This window comes from Nematolebias whitei, chromosome 7, assembly GCF_014905685.2.
Source record: "Nematolebias whitei isolate Nwh7 chromosome 7, NemWhi1, whole genome shotgun sequence".
In the NCBI taxonomy this organism is placed as follows: Eukaryota; Metazoa; Chordata; class Actinopteri; order Cyprinodontiformes; family Rivulidae; genus Nematolebias; species Nematolebias whitei.
Window position 1 is genome coordinate 38,779,494 of NC_056504.1, and position 23,211 is coordinate 38,802,704.

Genomic DNA, 23,211 nt, shown 5'->3' on the forward strand with positions numbered 1-23,211 from the left:
TTAAGGCAGGTGGTGCAAGAGTGCAGCACGACAGCTCAGTGGTTAGCGCTGTTGCCTCACAGCAAGAAGGTCCTGGGTTCAATACCCAGTTGGACCTCGGTCTTTCTGTGTGGAGTTTGCATGTTCTTTTCGTGCATGCATGGGTGTTTTCTCCGGATACTCTAGTTTCCTCCAACAGACCAAAAAATAAAAAATAAAAAATACATGCATGTTAGGCTGCCTTCAGACCTCCAACACAAAAGAGATCTGTGATCTCAATGGGAATTGCCTAGTTAAATAAAAGGTTAATAAAAAAGTGATTATTTGCATTTCAGTCCTTCTACTAGTAAGACGTTATTTAAAAATCTGTCATAATATACATCCCAAGGCCGAGTCAGATAAATCATTAGAGACAATGAGACATTTATTTATCAAAAATGAGCCAATAGAGTCATGCTTATTTTTATTTTTTTTATTAAAAAAAACAAACATCTTAAAATAATCTTTTGGACCCTACTGAAATTTAATACATTTATTTACAGATTAAATTTATTTATATTTATTAATTTATTTTTATTTGTTTATTCACTTATTCATTCATTTAAAAGAAAAAAAGGAAATGAAACAAATTCATCAAAAAGAAAAAAGAAAAACATAGAATGAAAAGAGTGCAGAAAGAAAAAAAAACATTATATATGCCCCCTATTTAGAAAAATTTAAAATAACTTTAAGCAGTAACTCAGGGTTGAACAATCCCCAAAGCAAAAACAAAAAACATCATGCATCCTTCATATGGTATCATATTTTCCTAACAATTTTAACTTAATCATCTTTTTAAACATACATTGTTTTAGAAAATTTTATGGTGATATCAAGGCAATTCCTGAATTACAACGCACTCCTTCAAACTAGTTCTAAATAGAGGTTTTACAAACATTTCCATTCCCTTAAGGTTATAATGACTCTTTTTTTAAAACAAATTTTAATTGAATATTTGGGGATAAAATGTTTTATGGCTTTATACATGACTTGTAAATCACTATATTCAACCAAATCATAAAATTTTAATAATTTCAGTTGATGAAATAATATATTTGTTGGGTGACCATAGCACTTCCTACTAATAAATTAATTTATATAAATACTGGAGCAGTTTATGATTTGATATCATGAAGAAAAGAGAAGTCCCTGAAATCTGATGCCATTTTGTACAAAATGTGAAAATTTTATTTCGAACAAAATAAAAAAAATAAAAATAATTCACACAGAAATTCAAAGTGTAGATCTCAATGAAAATTCTGAATTTAGCTAAATTTAAATCAGCTGTTCAGAGTTTACACAAAATTAAAACCAAATCGGACCAGAAAACTGCGATCGGTGCATCGTGAGTGAATAATAATGAATAAGATCAGAGTGTAAATTAAAGTCTTGGATGTTGTACAGCTCAGAGCACAACTGTAAAAAGATCTGAACTCAACATATCCTGATGCCTCTTTTACTTGTTGAACTCCTAAACTATACCATTAGAAAGTATTATTGCTTTTATTAAATTAAATGTACAATATACTATGAAGTTATAAAATTATTTTGCTTTTTTCATTATTATGATTTACTGTATTTAATAAATTGCCAGTGTGGCATAAGGAATGATGCAGGAATATTCTTACAGACTAATGGAACCACACAAACTGGGGCAGCTGGGTTTCTGATTGGATATTGAGCTTTTTTCATTTTGCCTCTCTCACAGATGCTTCTCATCTTTTTCTTCAGGTCTGACTTTGACACGTTCCACCCGTTCAGGCATGAACTGAGGCCTCCATGTTTGGTTCAGAGACCCTCATTTCTGCACGCCCCTGTTAAGGACCTTCTGGTGGCTACGTCGCAGAACCACAGGACATGTACGGCAGTGCCAGAGCTGTAGGTCATGTAGAGAGCAGCCCTGTACGATCCCCGCGCCTTCCAAGGTCCCCCAGACTGGGCCACCGAAGGGCACACAGTGGGAGTGGGGGTGGTGCGGGGAGCAAGACGCTGTCCATGGAGAACATCCAGTCCCTCAACGCTGCCTATGCTACTTCAGGGCCCATGTACCTGAGTGACCACGAGGCAGTGGGCTCCACTGCCACCTACCCAAAAGGCACTATGACTCTGGGTCGCGCCACCAGCCGGGCCATGTACGGGGGGCGTGTCACTGCCATGGGCAGCAGTCCCAATATCGCTTCAGTGGGCCTGCCTCATGCCGACCTTCTGTCTTACAGCGACCTGGGCTCCCTCTCCATGCTGCACCACCACCATCACCACCAGGGGGTGCCCTCCGCCCTGCTGAGGCAGGCTGTGAGGGGCAGCGGCGGGGAGCTGCTGGAGATGCAGGCCCAGTTCAGGGAAATGCAGAGGGAGAACGAGATGCTGCGGCGAGAGCTCGACCTGAAGGAGAGCAAGTTAGGATCGTCCACTAACAGCATTAAGAGCTTCTGGAGTCCCGAGCTGAAGAAGGAAAGGATTATGAGGAAGGAGGAGGCGGCTCGCACGTCCATCCTTAAAGAACAGATGAGAGTCACTCATGAGGAGAATCAGGTGAGAGCCCACCTCCTCTGAGCTGTCATAAACCATTTATTACTGCAGGGGATTTCAGCTGCTGCTTGTCTGACTCTCTTGCTGCTTTCACAGCGAACCATCCTCAAGTCCAACCATTGCAGTCTGCTCTGCTTTTAAGCTTTTGTGAAAATCTTTCTGGAAAGAGCATCTTTATGCACATACATATCTAACGTACAGTCTGTTTCTTTTACACTTCTACAGAGTCTGTGTTAATACAAGAAATGACAGCCCCCCTCAAGTTATCTACAACAAATCTAAGCTATCAGATGTTTGGGACACAGTAAAAAGCATGATGACTCCGCTGTCAGATGTATCGAACGGATCACAGTCTGGCCTCAGTATTGCTAAAATGTACTTTACTTTCACAAGTTCAGCAGATTGGCTTTGAGAGGGAGAGATGTCAAAAGATTGTTCTTTTTTCTTTTTTCTTTTTGCTTACCTCAGTGTGGGGGTGTAGTCATGGCCCAGTTAAATCACTTACTGACAAGAGTGGGCACAACTCCCAGAGACAAATGTCAAGGACACTTAAACACCGTCTGCAGTCTTCAGCCTCTTTGTGTTTCTCTGTCTGTGCTTCATATGGACTCAGACTTGAATCATCTCTCCGTGTTTACTTCTGTTCATGGAGCCTTTGCGTCTATTTCCGTTTCAAATTACGTCGGAAACTTTATCGTATCAGTTTGTTGCTAGAATGAGTTTGAAAAGAAAATGAAGGTGATTTGAAAGTGGATGAACAGCATTCAGCTCACAGTACGAAGTGATGTTCTGTCGACTTGATGTTGATGATTTCACGTCAAACCTCACCTCCAGGGTTATTAATAGCTTAGTCATGGTGCAGACAGACTGTAAAGCTCAGGAAAGGGCATGACACATGATGCAAACTGTGGACTGTGTCAGATTAATGGTTGAGTGGCTAGATTGTTTTATTTATTTTTTGAGGCAGGTTTGGTCATGATGCAGCAAACAGAATAATATCTTTGTGCAATGTCAGAGTAGAATTAGGCTGTCTCTTTGTGGTCTTTGAGCCCGGCTGTGTGCGCTCCAGCTTTGCTTCAGACACTGAAGTGAACAGATTACTCATTACTCAAATGGGCAGAGATGATGTCACTCTATCCTTCAAGGCCTTAGCATGATGTTATTAGTGTGGCCATCACGTGAGGGTCTTCTGTCTGTACATGAACTTGAATTTCTGCATAAAAACTCTTTTTTAAAAATAAAATATAACTTGACTGGCATTTAAAGAAGTTGCGATTTCTTTTTTAGCTCATTGCTGAAGAGGATGGTTGCATCATAGAATCAGCACATGAGAAACCAGAGGCATTTTTCAATATTTTATGGCTGTATGATTTCCAAAAAAATAGTGTTGGGTTTGAAAGTGATAGTTCACATCTTTTGAATTGAGGTTTTGTAGAAAGAACATGAACATTTAATATCTTACCTGTTATGGATAGCTTTTTGAATGACCTCAATTTGGAGGAATAGTTTAATTTAGACCAAACTGATGAGCTAATAACTAGTCTGAACACAGCTAAGACCAAAGTGGATTAGTGTTGTTTTCAGTGTCAAAAAATTCAAAGCATGCAAATGTAAAACGTATTGCACATACAGTAGACCCTCGCTACTTCACGGTTTGTTTATCGCAGACTTGCTCTATCGCGGTTGTCAAAACACGATTGGACATGACACACAATTGGATGATTGATGGATGAACGGATGAGCCGCACGATCAGCATGGAATTTTTGTTTAAATAAATTATTTTAAATTATTTAGCACCTGCTGCACATCCGCTGCAGCCCAGAGCTGCAGAAAAAGTGTCCTACAGCTTTGTGCAGCCCATACTGCAGGATACACTTCCTGCTGCAGCTGATCAGCTGTCCACCATGCAGCGCGGAGAAGTGGGCGTGGCCAAGAACGTTTGCAGGTGGCAAACAGCAGCAGAGGCGGAGCTGAAACCATGACATTGTGTTCTCTTTTAGAGTTTTTAAAGTTTAGAAACATTGTTTAGAGTATTGCAAGTGCGGGGCAAGGGTTTAAAACGCTCACACACACACACACACACACACACACACACACACACATATATACATATATATATATATATACATAAATATACACACATACATATATATATATATATATATATATATATATATATATATATATAATATAAACTACTACTTACTACTTGTACTACTATTCCTACTTCACGGTTTTCCACTTATTGCCGGTCTTTGGTATGGATCCCCCGTGATAAACGAGGGACTAATGTATTTTCATTGTCATTAATTATTTTTATATTTCAGTTTTGAAGTAACCCAGGCTGCACCAGAAATGCCACGGCTAATCATAGACTTTCATATGAATATTAAAATAATGCAAACTTAGCAGCAATGTAGATGTTATTTTATAGTCTTCACGTGAACCACAGTTATATTTTTAAGACTGGCGTTGTTTTACAACAGCAGATATCCATTTCGGTCTTGGACCCTCTTGGAATAGTTGTTAGTTTGTCAAGCCGGTTTATCCCTCAATTGATTTTGGTGATATTATTTACATGAATGCTCCTACAAGAACCCTGCAGATGTTGGATGCTGTCTATCATGGTGCACTAAGATTCATAACTGGCTGTGATTATCGTACCCACCACTGCACCCTGTATTCATTGGTTAACTGGACATCATTAACTTCACGCAGACTCTCTCACTGGTACATTTTCATCTTTAAATCATTTCTTGGTCTGCTGCCTTCATACATCTCCTCCTACATGTCTCTGCGTGAGTGCAGCTACGGAGTGCGCTCTCAGGACATTATTACCTGCAGTGTTCCCTCAGTGAGGACTGAACTAGGCAAAAGGGCCTTCTCCTACTCCGCTCCTGTTTCCTGGAATATCTTACAAAAAGATTTGAAGCTCTCGACCTTGACCTCTCTAAGTGACTTTAAGAATCTGTTGGACTCCTGGCAGGGACCATTGCAGACATGTTCCTGTTTTTAGTTTTATACATTTGTCTTGGAATCTAGCTGTTTTTTTTGTTTTGTTACCTTTTTCCTTTTAGCCATCCTATTTGTTAAAAAAAAAAAAAACTGTAGTATGAGTTTTTATAACTGCTTATTGTTGTTGCTGTTGTCCATTGTTGTCATCTTTCTTTGTTGAAATCAGGTCTCTCTTGTAAATGAGTCCTCGAGGCTCAATGGGATTTACCTGTATAAATAAAGGTTGATTGATTGATTTCTCTAAAATGAAAAAAAAATATCTACACTTGAGATAATTGTTAATAACCTTTTTTTTTTATAGAGAACTACACTTTAAAGAGCTGAGCCAAAACTGTAAAGCCAAAACCAGCACTGATGGGTACAAAGCATTTCAGCATTTTATTTACTTTTTACAGTGCTGTTGAATACTCGGTTTAGATCCTTGACATTTTCTCTTAGATTTGTGCACTGCAGGAGCCGATATGTTTCCTGCAGAATATAAAAGCTATACACAGTGGGCCTTCCTGTCTACCTGAATCAAAGAGAGGAAATGTTTCATTATTTCCAGGCTTTTCTCAGTGTTTCCTCTCCTTCCACACCAAGTGATATTTATATCCCCTCTGGTGGGCTTCATTAATGAAGTATGGCAGCTAATAAAAGCCAGATGTGCCTCGTTGCCATAATTGGTCTTTTCTGTCTTGATTTCTGGCTGTGAAGCATCCTTATATAAGCATATACTTACGGCTGGATGGTTCTGTCACACCCACAGAACTGTTGAGAGGCTGCTGAAAAGCTCATTGATAAAGGAGTCATTTCTGGCCAGTGATTAAATCTGTCTTGTAGCACAGATTATAACAGCATCGGATGCCATTTGCTTATTTTTGTCAGAGCAGATGTTGTGTTTAATTTGTTTTTTGAACATTAGGATCAGAGAGGATGTGGTGTTGTATCATTCAAATGACAAAATTAATAAATTCATAAATAAATCAGGCATTATAGAAAATCTTTCGTAAAGCAAAGGCTTTGTTGTGTGGGAAAATACAATCTAGAGTAATAATAGTAATCACTAATGGTAATGATGAGCCTAGAGCTGCTTCATGTGATGCTTTTTTCTCTTTTATTTCACTACACAAGCGACTGTAATCACCCTGATCTGTTTTATTGAAACTGAGCTGGATTTTTGTCACGCCGAAGCTGAACAGCAGCAGCCGGAGGCGAAGGTGAGCTGCAGCGTGTCACGTCTGACTGAGTCATGATCACTGCTCCTCAGTTAGTTAGTCAGCCCTGATCACCGCGTTCTGCAACAACGGAGTCAGAGCTTCCCTACGTCACTTCTGCTCTGTCAGTGCGTGCATTCCAAACTTCCAATAAAACACGTTTGCTTCATTCTGTACTGCAAAAACAGAAAATCTCAAATATTTAGATGAGGCAGTGTTTTATAGCTGTGCTCGTTATTAAATGCACAGTTTGTATGTGCTGTTTAATTAGAGGTTATTTATTTCTATGCATGGGGCGGAGCTTAAATCAAGTTTGCACTCATCATCTCTGCAGTGCAAAGCACATTATTTTCTATAAGCGTGATGTACAAAGGTAGTCATGATTTGGTGTACATGTTGAGCTTATAAAGGCAGAAAATTATGTTATAAATATATTTAGTTTTTACACATTCGCCAGCTAAACTAAGAACATGCATCTTACATGCAAAGCACAACATATTTTCTCATATATTATTTTTTATTAATTTCAACAGATTTTGATGGTGATCTTCAGACAATCCTGGAAACTCTGACCTCATGAGAGTTAATATTCATTATGTACCAATTCATAAGTTTTACATTAAAGTTACTACAGATTCAATATTTTTTAATTATTTTATTTGAAAAAAATATATATACAAGAAGGAAGATGACCAAAAATAACTTTGAAATTAATAAAAACAACAAGTAAATGTGTAGAACTCATTGAAGGAGTAAACTCAAACAACTAATTTTAATTTATCATTACTTTTGTTAAAAATAGATAATTGTCCACACATGTGCATGTTTACTTATTAAGAAAATGAAAATATGGGAACAGTTTGTGCAAATCTAGCTGACAATTTTGTTACGTGAGAATGATTTTCTGCATGTATTTGTACAAGGCAAGCGATAAAGCAATTGCCTTTGTGTGCTTGTTTGCTCATTTATCTCTGTTAGCAAAATATCTCATGAACTGGTGGACTGATTCTAATTAAGCTCTCAGAGCTTAATCATTAGGTGCACATGTTCAGCTGATTAACACTTGGAGTCATCCTGATTCGAAATAGCCGCCATAACTAACCAACGTTGGTAAACACAAAAGTAGCTGTAACTCGGTCAATTTTACAGATAATGAGCGAAGGTTTGGTGTGATATTAGATGAGAGGGACCACCAGTATATATTTTGAGTGCCAACAGATCACAGGATATGGTTATTTAAAACTCTGGCAATGACTGTTAGAGTCAACCTTGTCTGTTTGTTAGCAAAATATTTCATGAACCACTGGACGAGTTTTAATGAAACCCCACAAAATGACTAATTGGTTGTATATTTATAACTGTTTAACTCGTAGTATCAACTTGAATTAAGATGGCCATCACAGGCAATCAACCGTAAATACAAAGGCTATAACTCAGTCATATTTAAATAAATTTAGATACAACTTGGTGTGGTAGTAGCTGGGAGTCATCTCCGTCACATATTCAGAGTGCTAATAGCTCAAACAAAAAATTTGCTTAAAAAGTTGTCATGAACTTTGAATTTCTTCAACGAACGATAGTTTTTAATTTGAGTTTTATATGCGGGTGTACTCATCCTGATTAAAATCCATGCATGTTTTACATGATACACGTTACTATTAGAAGAAGAAGTGACCTGAGCATGAATCACAAAATAAAGCAGTGGCAGATTGACTTTCAAGTTTCTGCATTCACATCCCTCTTCTTATAACTAAGGGGAGCTGATCTGATGCAGGGTGGTGTGGGTGTAAGGGTGCATTGTCAGCCATCACTACACACGACAGGGAGAGAATGGAGTGAGCTGATACAACCCAAAGGGCTGGAACTGTCCATCTGCCACGTACAAACAACCGTTTTATTGTACGCATGAAACTATATTTATATATATATGAGTTTATATTTGTGCCACTTAGAGGTAAATTATTAAGAAGGGGTGCTCAACAAAAACTTTTCTAATAACAACATTGCTGATTCTGGCCTTTATTTAGCCACAATTCTGGTCATTTTGACCAGACTGTTTTATTATAAATTATTTGTGATTATAAATAATTGGCATTTGCCAAGTTTAGATTTTTAAATGGAGTCTGTTTTTCCTTTTTTGATCCTGAACATTAGGCATTAGTTATTATCTGTGACCCACTCTACATAAATTGTTCATGAATTGAAAATATGAAAAGTTCTGTTAAATTATTAATGTAACTGAAAATAACTAGCATGAGAGTTGTGTGTTAGACATCATAAATGCCCGAAGGAAAGCATCAAAAATGGTAATGGTAAAATATTGTGTTTGTTATAACAGTGCATCTAGAACTGATTATTTTTTAGAGTCAACTTGATTCAAGATGGCTGTCACAGCTAATTGACTCTAGCCAACACAAAAATGACTTTACTTCAGCCAGTTTGATATGGATAGCTGAAGTCACTTTAGCTCAGTGGGTTGAACAGTTACTGAAGTAGCAGAGAGTCATTTACAACATAAACTCTAAGGGTGACATCTTGTGGTACTAGATATGATTGTACATAGTTATTTTCAAAGTTGAACCAAAACTGCTACTAGTCCACCATTTCTCTACACGTGATGAGCTTTGTTAAATACTAACATGAAATGTGCCTGGAGATTTGTGGTCCTTCAAGGAATACTAATCCTGCTAATAATGCTAATCCTTCAATTTCATCAGTTATCAGTTTATTCCTGTTCCAACCTCAAAACCACACACACAAAACAAACAAACAAATAAACAAACAAACAAAAAAAAAACATTTGCAATTAGCCAAAAGTAAAAAAGAAAAACTAGCGTGTCCAATGCTGTGTATCAGAAACCGAGCAAAACTTCCTCCTACAACTGAAATATAAAAGCCCATTTGAGAAATAACCAAAAAGTAAAAAAAAAAACCAATACAAACAGACAAAAAAAAAAAAACAAAAAAAAAAACTATATGGCAGATCCTGATTTTTGTTCTCAGAAGACTTTCTTGTTTCTGCACCAGAAGATTTATGACACAAAGTTCCTCCTGGCTGCTGCAGGTGTCACTTACAGAGATGGATGAACTGCAGCTCAACACCTCTGCTTGCTGATGAAATGTTTTAGAAGAAAACAGCCGAAGAAAATGAAGGCAGGGTAACCACGACACCAATAACCACTGAGTCATGACCGACTCAGAAGAACAACCTCACTTCCCCGGTGGGTGACGTGGAGATATAGAAGAACGGGCCACGTAATGATTTTAAGCCACTGTGCAATTATGCAAATGGACTCACTGGACTGTCAGCTGCAGTTTAGTTCCAGCGCAGCAGCTTATTGATCAGAGAAGGAAGGAGTACAACTGAGAGAGGATACAGTCACACAGGAGAAGGTGGGCTTTAAATTAGGTATCTACAGTAAAGTAACTTTTTTAAAGTTTTGACATTATTGTACTTTGTAGACCAGGGGTGATTCTAGGATCTGACCTTTAGGAGTGCTTAACCCCCAGTACTGACCATGGCTCTTGGCTTGAACAACACACCCCATGGTGAGGTTGGTGAGAAGTGCAAAAGCGTACAGCGCCTGGAATTAGACCAGGCGGTCTCCCATCCAAGTACTAACCAGGTCCGATGCTGATTAGCATCCAAAATCAGAGGGTGTTCAGGGTGGCATGGCCGTAAATGAGGAACTCGGTCACAAATAGGACTTTTAAAGGATCATAGCAAACAAATACTAAACTTATGCAACCAGAAGCTACAACTTAAATCTACATATGATCACACAAAACAAAGCACAACTAGCTTTAAGCATTAACCTTTATTTTAACCATTAACCAGTGACTGCAAAGCGTTTGTAATGCATAACCCCGACAATGTTGTCGGAGGAAAAAGGGGTTGCAGCTCCTGCAGGTTAGAGAAGGTGGGCCAGTGATCGGAAGAGATCGCTGTTTCAACTTCCAGTACCGACAACATCAAAATGTGGGTGGGATTGGTGAAACACCTACACCTGCCTTCACCTTCATTTGCCCCACTTTGGGCCCTTGAGCAAGGCCCTTAACGTCCCTATCTGCTCCCCCGGGCGCCGTAGATGGCAGCTCTCTGCTCCACACAGAGGGCAGTGGTAGCTCAGTGGTCTGTGGTTGCATCAGGAAGGGCATCCAGCGTAAAAATAATTGCCAAGTCTTGTGTGACTTAATTCGTTCTGGCAACTCCTGATGAAGGGAGCAGCCGAAAGAAGAAAAATAATAATAATCTTTTCCCTTATACATATAATTATAAAAGTGTAATAATGTTTTGTTTGTTCATAGACTAACTTACTTAAACAATGGTTTTTTTTGTTGATTAAGTGATTGTATCTTTATCATTTGAACTTGTAAATATATATATATATATATATATATATATATATATATTTTTTTTTTTTTTTTTTTTTTTTTTTTTCCTCAGCTCAAGTTAGAAACCAGTTAGTTTATTTAATGCACACTAAATCCATTTCAGATTTTTTCAATATCTCTTTCCAGAAAGGTTGGCTAGATGAACTCGTGTTTTGTTTGTTTTAGTAACTGAAAGCAAAATGTCCCAGTTAACTCTTGCTTAAATCAGCACAATAAGAACCAGTAACCACAAACTGCCTTCATTGAATGACATCCAGAAGACAGTAGCAAATAATTTTTGTGCAGAGTGAAGGCTGATAAAGCAGCTTTTGATCTGTGTGGATCATCCATCTTTGTTGCATCAAGCTCTGACGCTCTGTTTTCACCATCCATGTGTTTCTCTGTCCATTCTGCCCATGCTCTGCAGCTGCTGGACACCAGGAGAACCAAGGTTTGTCCCTATGTTTGCACCATGTGTTTGAGTGCACAACATAGAGTCACCTTCAGTGTGGCGTGTCTCTTCCAACACCTGGCAATCCCTCCTCTGAACCTGTTACCTCCTCCCTCCCCTCCCAAAAACATCAAATATGTTCCTCAAATCCTTCAAATAAGTCTGCATCCTTTCTTCCCGAAATCTTCACACAGTTCAGCTTCAAGAGGGGAAACTGAAAGTGCTGATTTTATTTGTGTTTTGCTGTCAGTTTTAAGCTGTCGTGCTCCATCACCCTGTTGTAACACAAACCCAACAATCACAGCATTGACAGCTGGATTGGTTTTAAGAAAGAAAGCAGTTCTGCACAAAGACAATCTTTGTTTCATTCTTGTTTCTCTCAGGTTAGCTTCAGATTCAGCCAAAGTTAGTCAGAAATGTGGCCCCGTATACTTTTCAAACCAAATTTAATCCTCTTGCAGATGATTAAAATGCACATGGGTAGAAGGTTAAAATAAGAAACAACCCAAGGTGGATTGATAAAGTATGTGGAGATACACTAAAATAATAGTTCAGCTCTTTTCTAGTGAGGTTCTGCAGGAAGGATTTGACTAATAATTATCTTACCTGTAGCAAACCAGTTTAATGAGCTGACAGAATGGGTCAGGCCAAACCCAAAGTGGAATCATGGCATCTTAAAATATTCCCAGACTCAAAAATTTCATAGACATTCATGCAAATACAGTTTTCTAAACTGTTTTTGTTTCTGTTTCTCATTACAGATGATTTCAGTAAAAGTATCCAAGTTATTTTAATTGAATAATTATCCACTTTGGTCTTGGCCCTGTGCGGACTAGCCATTAACCCATCAATCTGGTCTGCAAGCAAGAGGATATCGATTGTTCTTGACCTTTTCTCAGATCCACCACTTCAAAAAAGAAAAAAAAAATCTGAGCTACTCTTTTGTGTTGCTGCCCAACATATCTGATAGTATTAGGCTAAATAAACAAGTCGTATTAGTCGTTGACAGGTCAGTTGAGCAGGGATCAGACTCTCTTTGCTCTGCTGCCATCGCAATACAGAATGCAGCCAAGCATAACCAAATGTCAATACATTAATTTGACCTTTCGCTGCACCTGTGCTTCAGCATCTGTTGTGCTTCTGCACTCATTAAATCTACTCTTTCCTTCAATTTGTCGCCCGTCTGTAAGCAAAGCTTACAATCATAAATACATCTTCATTCAAAGTTTTTGTTTTTTCTCCTTACAGTGAGTTAATTTGAGAAAATCTGATTATTTATTGAGGAGTTTGAGCAGAAATATTTGAATTTAAAAAGCAGTTAACATAAAGACCTTGTCCTAACGGGGGCGTTGGAGCAGGAAAACCCAATGGTCCAGGCAGACAGTCCAGGTCTCAGGAGATATATAAAAAAAAGAATTTATTTACAAAAACAAAAGGCCGTCAGGGCAGCAAGACTCACATGAGTCACAAGGCATAGACAGGACATCACCAGTGGACAGCATATGATGCCAGGACAAAGGACTAATACAGAGACACAGGCTTATATACAGTGACTAACGAGAGGACACGCAGCTGAAACAGTAAGGAACAGAGACACAACACCAGACGGAGGCATACACTGGGAAAACACAAATGTATGTATGTATAAGGTGGTTTTACGTTCTGTGTAAACAGTCTTACTGGTGGGTAGAAAGATGATTGTCTTTTTGTGTGTCTTCATCAGCATCTCCAGATGACTATCCAGGCCCTGCAGGATGAGCTGCGCACACAACGAGACCTCAACCACCTGCTGCAGCAGGAGAGCGGTAACCGCTCCGGCTCGGAGCATTTCGCCACCATCGAGCTGACAGAAGAGAACTTCCGCCGGCTGCAGGCTGAACACGACAGGCAGGCCAAGGAGCTTTTCTTGCTCAGAAAAACCCTGGAGGAGATGGAGCTGAGGATCGAGACCCAGAAGCAAACACTTGGCGCACGAGACGAGTCCATCAAGAAACTGCTGGAGATGCTGCAGAGCAAGGGGCTTCCTCCAGGGCCGGGCAGGGCTTCGGAGGAGGAGGAGCAGGAAAGAGCCAGGAGGATTGCTGAAGCAGAGGCCCAGCTCGGACACCTGGAAGTTATTCTGGATCAGAAGGAGAAAGAAAACATCCATCTGCGAGAGGTACACTAAGACTAACCTCATGGCACCTTTTTATGTTCAAATTGTGTCAGGGTTGAAGTTCACAACAGTAATATTCATTTCTGTGTCTGAAGTTGAGAATCGTGTAAAAACACATAGCCTTAAATAAAAAAGCATGCTTAAAGCTCTTCAGTCTGACTGAAGAAGTCTTTTGGAAAAAGACAAATGTTTCAACGAAGAAGAATCAGTCCAGAGGACCTGACTTAACTTTGGTAGCGCATGCATCAGGACAAACTCAAGGTAGCCGATCACTCAGCCGAAAGTCGCTGATAAAATTATGTATGAAATCCCAATTTCTGTCACCAATGTGGCACTAACATAACATAAGGACCACCATAGAAGAAAGTTGTGCTTAAATGTGAGCACATAGATTAGTATGATCAAACATTATTTTTCTGATGCCAGAGAGCAAAACAAAAAGTCTGAAATTTAGATAGAAAAGTATCCTATTTGTTTTAATCATGGTGCCTTTTTAAGCACATTAAAGTGTGCTATTAGCTTATTTTGGCTATTTTTACATGTGTGATGATCAGAAAGAAAGCCAGAAACACCACAAAGCTTGTATCCAGGCTAGAGCACTTTCTCCTCTGCATGCTGACCCTCACTCAGCTGTCCACTGAAACAGAAATACACTGCGATGGCCGACAACAGTGCAGTTCATGCAATGAGGTGAGAATTAGTGGCGCCTTCTTGGTAGGTGCTACATTGCCTTTTTAGGTACTACAGGAATAGCAGCAGATCATGGATAGTTAAGGGGAAAACAACAACAACAACAACATTAACAAAAAACAAAGGCCCCACTGAGACCAGGGAATTAGTCCAATGTTTTGCCACTAATTGTGTGAATGTTTATGAAGCATTCACATTACTGATTATTGTGTGTAGTGAGATATGTCGGTTAGCTTCGTGTGCTTCGGAGCTCCACTACATGTTATAATATCTGGACTAGTTCAAGTACCTGATATTATACTTAATTTAAACGGGTTCTCTCTTTTTCGAGCTACTTGACAGATATGTGACAGAGATCAGTGACGTGAGACGTTAATTTTCTTTGACCCATCAAAATGAATGCGGTCATTTATTAACAGAATCAAAGTTTAACATCAAACATTGTACACGTGATTATTCTGATTGAAGCAATAACACAGCTTAACTAATTACAACAGACAATTATGAAAATATCTGGATGATTTACTGGCAAGATAGAAGAGTTTTAAAGATGGGAAATGAAGGAGTTTAAATGGAGAGGGAAAGATGGATGAGGGAATATGTGTCGACACACGAACGGCACTCTCCGTCCGAACCCAGCTTCACCTCGGTACACTTAGGTAGTGGAAATCGACTCTTTACCTGTAGAAGATGTCTCCATTGGTACGGAGTTCCATTTAACGCTACCTTTCCAGTGTCTCCGTAGGAACAGCTGTGAATCGTCCGAAGTAGTGACGGTACTTCGTTCAACACACGCTCACCTCCCGGGTGGGCTCACATGAGTTGTGAGTCCGTCAGAGGTTTCACTCAGATGTGGAAGATTCCATAATTCCCACGAGACTCGGAAGAACTTCGGATCATGTCTGGAACCTCCTGTTCTCTCCAGCAACTTTTCTGTTCGGTTCTGCCCTCCGAACTGAACTGCTCTCCCAATGCACTGGTTGGAACTAGGAAGTGTCGACATTTAAAGAGTTCTGTTTCCGGTTCATTTGGGAAGTCCTGATTGGCCGAAAGAGCCAATCAGGGGTGTGTTTTTGTGACGTAAGAGGTCACTAGAAGTCAGAAAAACAGAAAAATGTTTTGGAACAGACAGAAAATGTTTTTGAAACAGACAAGAGAAATGTTTAGGTGAGATGGGAGGAAACAGGTGCCAGCTTCTCTATTTACGTCTGAGAGGATTTAAAAACATGACAGTTCGTTCCAACAAACTTGTTGGCGTTTGTCTCCGACTTTTGACCGACTTACAACCTGCTCATTTCAGACAGAAGATCAAGAAAATGAATAATTACTCTGTAACAGACATTAACTAGATTTCTACTTTGAATGAGGATTAAAAATCATTAATACTGTTTCACAGTTGATTTAAAATAAGTAGTTAACTTCAACATTTAAAAATGATCTGAATTAAACACACTTTTGATTATCAAGACATTTGTAAAATAGTAATGATAATAAAAAAGACAGTGTTCTTTCAATTGATCAGTGCAGGACACTTAGAAAGTCTCTGGATGGGCTCAAATGGATTCAAATCAATGAAATGACAGTTCTTGTCCCAGGAAGGCCCTCAGGGCCAGATTTTGACCTGAGGCTTAGTTCACTACATGTGCTATTTCAAGAAATCAATAATCAAAATGTTCAGCACTTTCAAGACAATCCTGCTATGACTTTTGGCATTGGTGCAACTTGACCTTTTTGAAATATTTACTTTTCAGCTATTTTTTCCTCATAGAAAATGAATTTAGCTCATTTTACATCCTTCAAATCTTTAGATCTGTTTACAACCTTTTACTGCTCCTTTCACATCTTGTTCCGGTTCAGCTTCTTTGCACAAATTTAAACTTTTTTCAGCTACTTTCAGCTGTTTTTTCAGCTATTTTGTGATCCTTTTAGATTATTTCTGCTAACTATACTGTGGCATTTTTTGCTTCTAACTTCTTCTTCTGCTAATTTCAGCTTGTTATGTTCTTTTCAGCTTATTTATGCAGGTTTCAGTATTGTCTGCTATTTCAGCTTCTATTTAGCTGTTTTATGCCAATTTTAACTTTTTTGGCTAATTCGTAATTCCACATTTTTTGTAATAATTTCAACTTTCAGCCTAACTCAGCAAAAATGTGTTATCTCTACTTCCTTCTGGTAATTTAACCTTCTTTCTGATTTTTTTAAACTATTTTGTTGTTGTAAATTTCTGCTTTTTTCAGATAATTTCCACTTTTTGTGCTCATTTTTGCTTGTTTCAGCCTAACTTGGCAAACGTGCTCTTTTTGCTTTCTTATGGTAATTTAAGCATCTTCTACTTTTTCAGATAGCATATTTAGCTAATTTAAGCTGTTTTCAGATAAATTCAAGTTCTCATGGTAATTTCTGCTACTTTCAGCCTAATTAACTTTGCTCTGCTAATTTAAGCTCACTGCTAATTTAAGCCTCCTTTCAAGTTATTTCTGCTCCTTTCAGTTTTTTCTCCTTTTTCAGCTACCATTTAGCTGTTTTTTATAGTAACTTAATGCTTTTCAATTAATTCCACATTTTTGTGCTCATTTCAGCTATTTTTGCTTCCTTCTGGTATAACTTCTTTAAGCTTTTTCAACTAATTTTTGGTAATTTCAGCATTTTTCTTTAGCAAATTTACACATTTTTATGCAAATTTCTGCTTATTTAAACCTAATTCAGTAAATTTGTGTTCTTTCTGCTTTCTTCTACTAACTTAGGCTCGTGCTTCCATTTCAGCTACATTTTAGTTGTTTTTTAGCAAGTTCTTCTGCAATAAGCCTTCACACTGCATTTCCACAGGAAATGCAATTTCTCTAGTTGGGACAGGAATCTGAAATAATGTGATATTATATGTCTATATTTTTGTTTTATTTTGGACATACTAGTTTAAGGCTCTAAAATAAGGTTATTGCTATGTGCTTTAGGACTGATCACAGCATACAGCTCATGTGAGGCGTTAACAATGTGTACCTTTAACATATATACACTGATTCACATAACCTTTAGCAAACTGGCAGCCATTTGTTTTGCCTAGAACTATTAGTGACCTTTTTTTTTTGTATTTCTTTTTTCAGTGGCTCTGCCCCTTGAAATATGTATAAAAATGAACTGTTATGAAAACCATAAAAATTGTGATCGGCTGTACTGATCATAGATCAATTCTACATGTTCCAGTGAGAACGGTATTTTTTATTTTTTTGTCTACAAAACAATCAGATTTCTGTATGACTCACTACATTGGGCTCTGCTGTTTCATATGACACTTCATCTAGCTGGGTGTGCAGAATCTGCTTAATAATAGTCCAGCTTCACAGACTTAAGTGCAATAAAAGTACATTTTAACTTTATTTATCTCTGTTTTTAAAATGTTGAAAGGTCTTTCTTGTGCTTTCATGTTAGCACTGTGTCATATTTGTCGGTTTTCTAGCATCAAAATGTGATGAAGCGTGATCTTTATTACATTCACGTGTGTTTTATTTTATTACCACTAGGTGGCAGTGCTGAGTTTTACTAAATCTGCTGCTTCTCCTGATGCATTATGTAATGTTGGAACTGAAAGCTGCAGAGCACATTTGATGCATTTAATGCCTTACCAAACCTTCTGTTCATAGTGTTGTCATTTTTAGTAGGTTTTACTCAAACTCTTCAGCTTTAAGAAGCAGAACTAATATTGTTTTGCATTTTCTTTAAGGAGCTGCACAGAAGAAACCATCTCCATCAGGACCCAAGTAAAACCAAGGCCCTGCAGACCATCATAGAGATGAAAGTAAGAACTCCACTCATGTGCAACCAGAATCAAACTACACACAACAGCTCCATGAGATAAGGCATCATTTATTAATTCATTTTTTACTCATTTAAAAGCTGATGGTGTGTTCATACATTTTCATGATCAACTTTTTGGTGATGTTTTACCCGCTGAGGCTTTTGCTGATGTGTGTTCTGCTGAATCTATGGCTGTCGCTGTGATTTGCTGCAGACGAGTCGACGCTGTCACATTTTTCTGTTTCTCGCTCACGCTGGCTCAGTATCGCCTCATGAAGCTGTTGTGAAAGTTAGAACGAGAGGCAGAATTTAACATTTTATCCTCTTGTTGAAGAGGATGAGTCAAACTAAGACAAAGGTTTTATGCCAAGTATTGTCATATTTGTCTCGGTCGTTATCTCTTCAGCTTACTGTTTGCAAACATCACGGACTTTAACTTTAACCTTTACTGTTATGAACAGATGATTGTTGTTAGGAGCTGTTGATATTTGTGTTGAGTTTTTATTCAAGGTTTATGAATTAATATTGAGCTTATGTGTGATGTTTATTGGCAAATCATGCTTTTAAATTAGGAGTTTGAATTAAATAATTGATGTTTACTGTGAGACCAAATAGTCTCAGTTGTTGTTTTTTTGGCTTCTCCCTTGTGCAGGGTTCAAATGAGCAAACTTGCATGAACGACTTGGCAAAAGTTTTACATCTGATGCTCTTCATGACCCAACCTGGGCTCGAACCTATAGCCTTGGGATTATGAGGCCATGGCACTTACCACTGAGCTACTGTGGCTTGCCAAGTAGTCTAAGTAATATTTTTTTGTAGATAACTCTTTACAATAAAACTAATTTCAGAGGATTTATATACAATTAATAATCAATTAATATATAAAAGCTTTATAAACCAGTGTGTTAGATAAAAAGAGCTAACTTTAACTAACTCTGTCAAAAAGTGAGATTAGATTTGTGTAAACTCCTCAAACTTACTGTGTTCTTTTTTTAAAAATTGCATTTATCAAACATTTGTCAGGAAGACTGTAATAAATAATTATAATACATCTTTAAAATTCACAATTCAAACTGTATTTTAGAGTCAGATTTTCAGATAATTCAATGAATCATTGGGCTGTTTCCAAATCCAAGTTCAAAAATGTTTTCACTCTTGTTGGAAAGTAATTTAGTTTTAACAATTGTGTTTTAGAACTATACTTGGAAAAATTTTCATACTTGATGGTAAATGTTTTATAAAGGGAAAATACAATATTAAAAAGATAAAGTTTTGTTGCAGATTCAGGCACTATTTTTAGCTTTCAGCTCAATAAAATCCTATTTTTACACCTATTTATTTGTTTGATGCTGAAGTATTAATGCTCAAACGTGCATTTAGTTTTAAACTGCCTGAAAAATGTCTCTTTGAGAACTCTGTACAGCAAAGCATATGAAAGAGAAATATCCTGAATGGCTGTAGACACCAGCAGCCTCACTGCAGAGGCCTGACATCACTTCCTCAAAATAAATCATGACATCATGGCTGAGCTGACACAGCCCCTCTCGCTCGGCGGGATCGGCAAAAAGCCCATTGCCCCCACCCAGACACTCTGAATGGTCATGTGACATCAAGGCTATGAGACACTGTTGATTTTCATACGGTGGTGAGGGAAGTCCCGCCCCCTCCTCCTCCTCCTCCTCCTGTACCAAAGAGGAAGACCCTGCATGCCTCCTCTCTCCTGCTCCATCGATGCTGATGGTAGCATGAAAAATCCACCCTCCCTCTCTCCCTCTCCCCCCTCTCCCTCTTCCTCACTCACCAGAGACAGTACATAGCCTGCCTGCTGCTGCCATGGAAACAGGTGTGGTTGTTTATGACAGCGAGAGGCCAGTTTGCAGGCAGATAGACAGACAGAGACATGCACAGATGCAGGGAGACAGATTTACAGACCAGGTCCAAGTGCCAGTGGTTTACATGTGGACGGAATAAAGTCACTCAGCTTTGAAGGTACGCCGTCTCAAGTCTATTGCAGAAATGTCAGTTCATTGATGTTCTCCTCGTAACAGAGATGGAGGTGAGATGCAGCAGTAGGGCGAAGTGCATGCACACGAGGGATGCTCATGCATTAACGTTACGCTCTCAAGTCCTTGTTGCACTGATGCTCTCCTGCAGCGGGCTGGGACTGACCCTGCTAACAGCCACAAGTTCATGAGTTCAGAGCCACACAGAGAGAGAGAGGATGGAGAGAACTAAAAGAAGAGAGAGGGAGAGAGAAAGAAAGGAAGGAGCAAGGTTGCTCTGCGCTCTGCTGGAGAGGGAGATGAACCATAGCTAATCTTAAAGACGTGGTATTATTTATTTAAAAAGCCATGAAGCTAAAGCTGCGCTCCGAGTCACAGTCCAGAGACTTGATTCTGCATTTTCTCTGCAAGCAACGACTCAAACTAAAGCTTGTTACTTTTCCTCCTTTTTTATTTTTCTCACTCTGCACGTTTCTCTTCATTCCTGCCGGATCAATCTGTGCTGGATGTGCGCTCAATATTTCCCAATGGTGATTAATCCTTTGAGCTGCTGCGAGGAGATGGGTAGAAAGCTTTTGATTTCACCGACAGATACTGCAGTCAGCCCACAGAGCTTCTTCCGCTCTCTTTATCTCTCTCTATCTACACATTTCTCCCCTTTATTCTCTCCGTCTGTCCCAATATTTTCATCACTTTCAGTTTGCTTCCTCCTGGACTCTTGTCTGTAGTTCAGGTTTATTTGAGGAGATGCCGCTCTTGGTTTTGAGGTGTGTCTCCTCCGCATGTGTTTGTGCAGGACACCAAAATTGCCTCCTTGGAGCGCAACATTCGAGATCTGGAGGATGAGATCCAAATGCTGAAGGCAAACAGTTTACTGAACACGGAGGACCGAGAGGAGGAGATCAAACAGATGGAGGTCTACAAGAACCACTCAAAGTTTATGAAGACCAAGGTAAAATCCCTCGGCGCTGTGCATGCGGATAAAACGATGCAGTGAAGAGACGACATTAAAACAAACAGACGGGATCTGTTAAGTCTACAAGTTGTCTGCTCTTTATTTTTACACGCATGCTAAAGTAGAGGTATTTTATCACTTTTATTTTACGTGATAAATCATGATTCTTCATTCCTTTTATTTAAATAATGACATTAGAATCCGTTGAAGGAATGCAAATCACCTGCTGATAAAGTTTGGAACCAAGATCTTGCATGACCTGTAAGCTTAGAGTACGTGTTGGGGATCACTCTCAGCTCCTAACACACCAAATTACTCAATATTTAATAAACTGACTGACTTTATGCTGTTTAAGTTCATCACATGTGGAGACCCTCTTGAATTAGGCCGACTTTAAAAGTTAACAGTAAGTTGTAGAAGGACATTTCATAAGTCCCTCTGAGAGTTTCATTAAAATCTGTCTGTTGTTTCATGACATATTTAACAGATAACCATCATATTTAGTTTGAAGAGTTTTTGCCAAAGTATTAAACAAAAATCTTGTGCAGTCTGTTAGCACTGATTTTTAGCTACTGCCACACCAAGTTTTAGCTCAATATTTAGAAAACTGGCTTATAACTATCTTTGTGTTTGGTAAGGTCTCTTAACTATAGCGTCCAGTGTAAATCAGTTCAATTCAGTTTATTTATATGGCGCAAAATCACAAAGTTGTCTCGGGGCACTTTACAGGAACAAAATCAGGTTAACTTTAAAAGTTAATCAGAGCCAGCGTCAGAGTCAGTGAGGTTTTATTGTCATTTCAGCTGTGTACAAGTACATATTGAAACGAAACAGCGTTCCTCCAGGATCACGGTGCAACACAGAATATAGCGTGCAAAAATATACAACACAGTGCAGATACACAACAGTATAAATACAAACAGACCTATAAAAAAATGCAATAAGACATCTAACCTGATCTAAACGTTTCAATCTAAACAAGTAATTAAGAGACAAGACAAGAGACATGTGTTGTATACATGTGTAGGTGGTAATGTACATGGGGTAGAAACATGTTCTGCATGTGGTTAGCAGCGCAAAGTTTTCTCTTTTTATAGCAACAGAGAAAAAAAAAATGTGTAAGGTGCAAAAATGCAAAACTTGAGCAGATATCAAAAATGTGCAAGTAAAAACAAGTCACAAACAGTACAACAAAGTAGTTGTGTGTATTTGGAGTGTGTGTGTGTCAGAGTCCATCATGAATGTGTGTGTCAGAGTAATCAGTTGTAGATGTATACACGTAATGATTACTTTCTCAGTTTGATTAAAATCTGTCCACTAGTTCATGAGATATTTTGCTAACAGACAGATAAATAAACATGCGTGCTTGCACACACTCTCATACACAGACATTTACATTATCACCCATTATTCTAGAATTGCGCCGCTCAAGGTGGCTGCATGTTGGAGCAGCTCTGTTACTTTCATTCTGAGATTTTGCCTTTGGAAACTTTAATTCCTGGTTTTCTGGATGTAAATCACATTTTTTGGACGATTGTTTCCTCTGGTATCGGATGCTGTGCAGCTGGAAGGATTTTTACCGAAACTTTTTTGGTTTTGGACATTTGTTATGATGCGTAACCATGGCAACAAGGCAGTTTTCTACAACAACAGCAGCTGAATAACATCTCAAAAGCTCAAATAATATCTCAACTATGGCCCCAACTCTCAAATGAGTTGAAAAGGATGTTCTGTGGACGCATTCTCATCTACCGGCCGGCTGTGCTCGAGTGCCTGACCACTGAGATCCTGGAGCTAGCAGGAGACGCAGCTCACGACAGCGGATAGACGGGGTCGTCCCTCGGCACCTGCAGTTGGCTGTCCGCGGCTGTGAGGAGCTCGGCAGACTGTTGGGAGGAGTGGCCATCGCTCTGGGAGGAGTTCTGCCCAGCATTCAAGCGGTCCTACAGTCCAGGGGAACCGAGAGGCCAGCCGAGTCTGGGTGGATGGATCGGACGGCATCTGCAGCCAGTTTCTTAGGATCCACTGTGGG

The 23,211-nt window shown here is 38.8% G+C and overlaps 1 protein-coding gene across 4 annotated transcripts in view; it reads left to right on the forward strand.

Moving 5' to 3' along the window:
• Positions 1-1,875: 1,875 nt before the first annotated feature.
• erc2 (ELKS/RAB6-interacting/CAST family member 2) overlaps positions 1,876-23,211 on the forward strand; it is a 41,297-nt gene continuing 19,961 nt past the window's right edge. For 2 of the 4 annotated variants that reach the window (XM_037678849.1, XM_037678851.1), the window contains exons 1-5: positions 1,876-2,550; positions 11,561-11,584; positions 13,308-13,742; positions 18,148-18,222; positions 21,021-21,176. In XM_037678849.1, coding sequence (XP_037534777.1) covers positions 1,876-2,550; positions 11,561-11,584; positions 13,308-13,742; positions 18,148-18,222; positions 21,021-21,176 — 1,365 coding nt within the window. The remainder of the gene's footprint in view (positions 2,551-11,560; positions 11,585-13,307; positions 13,743-18,147; positions 18,223-21,020; positions 21,177-23,211) is intronic. The other 2 variants (XM_037678850.1, XM_037678852.1) reach the window with 1 other exon arrangement.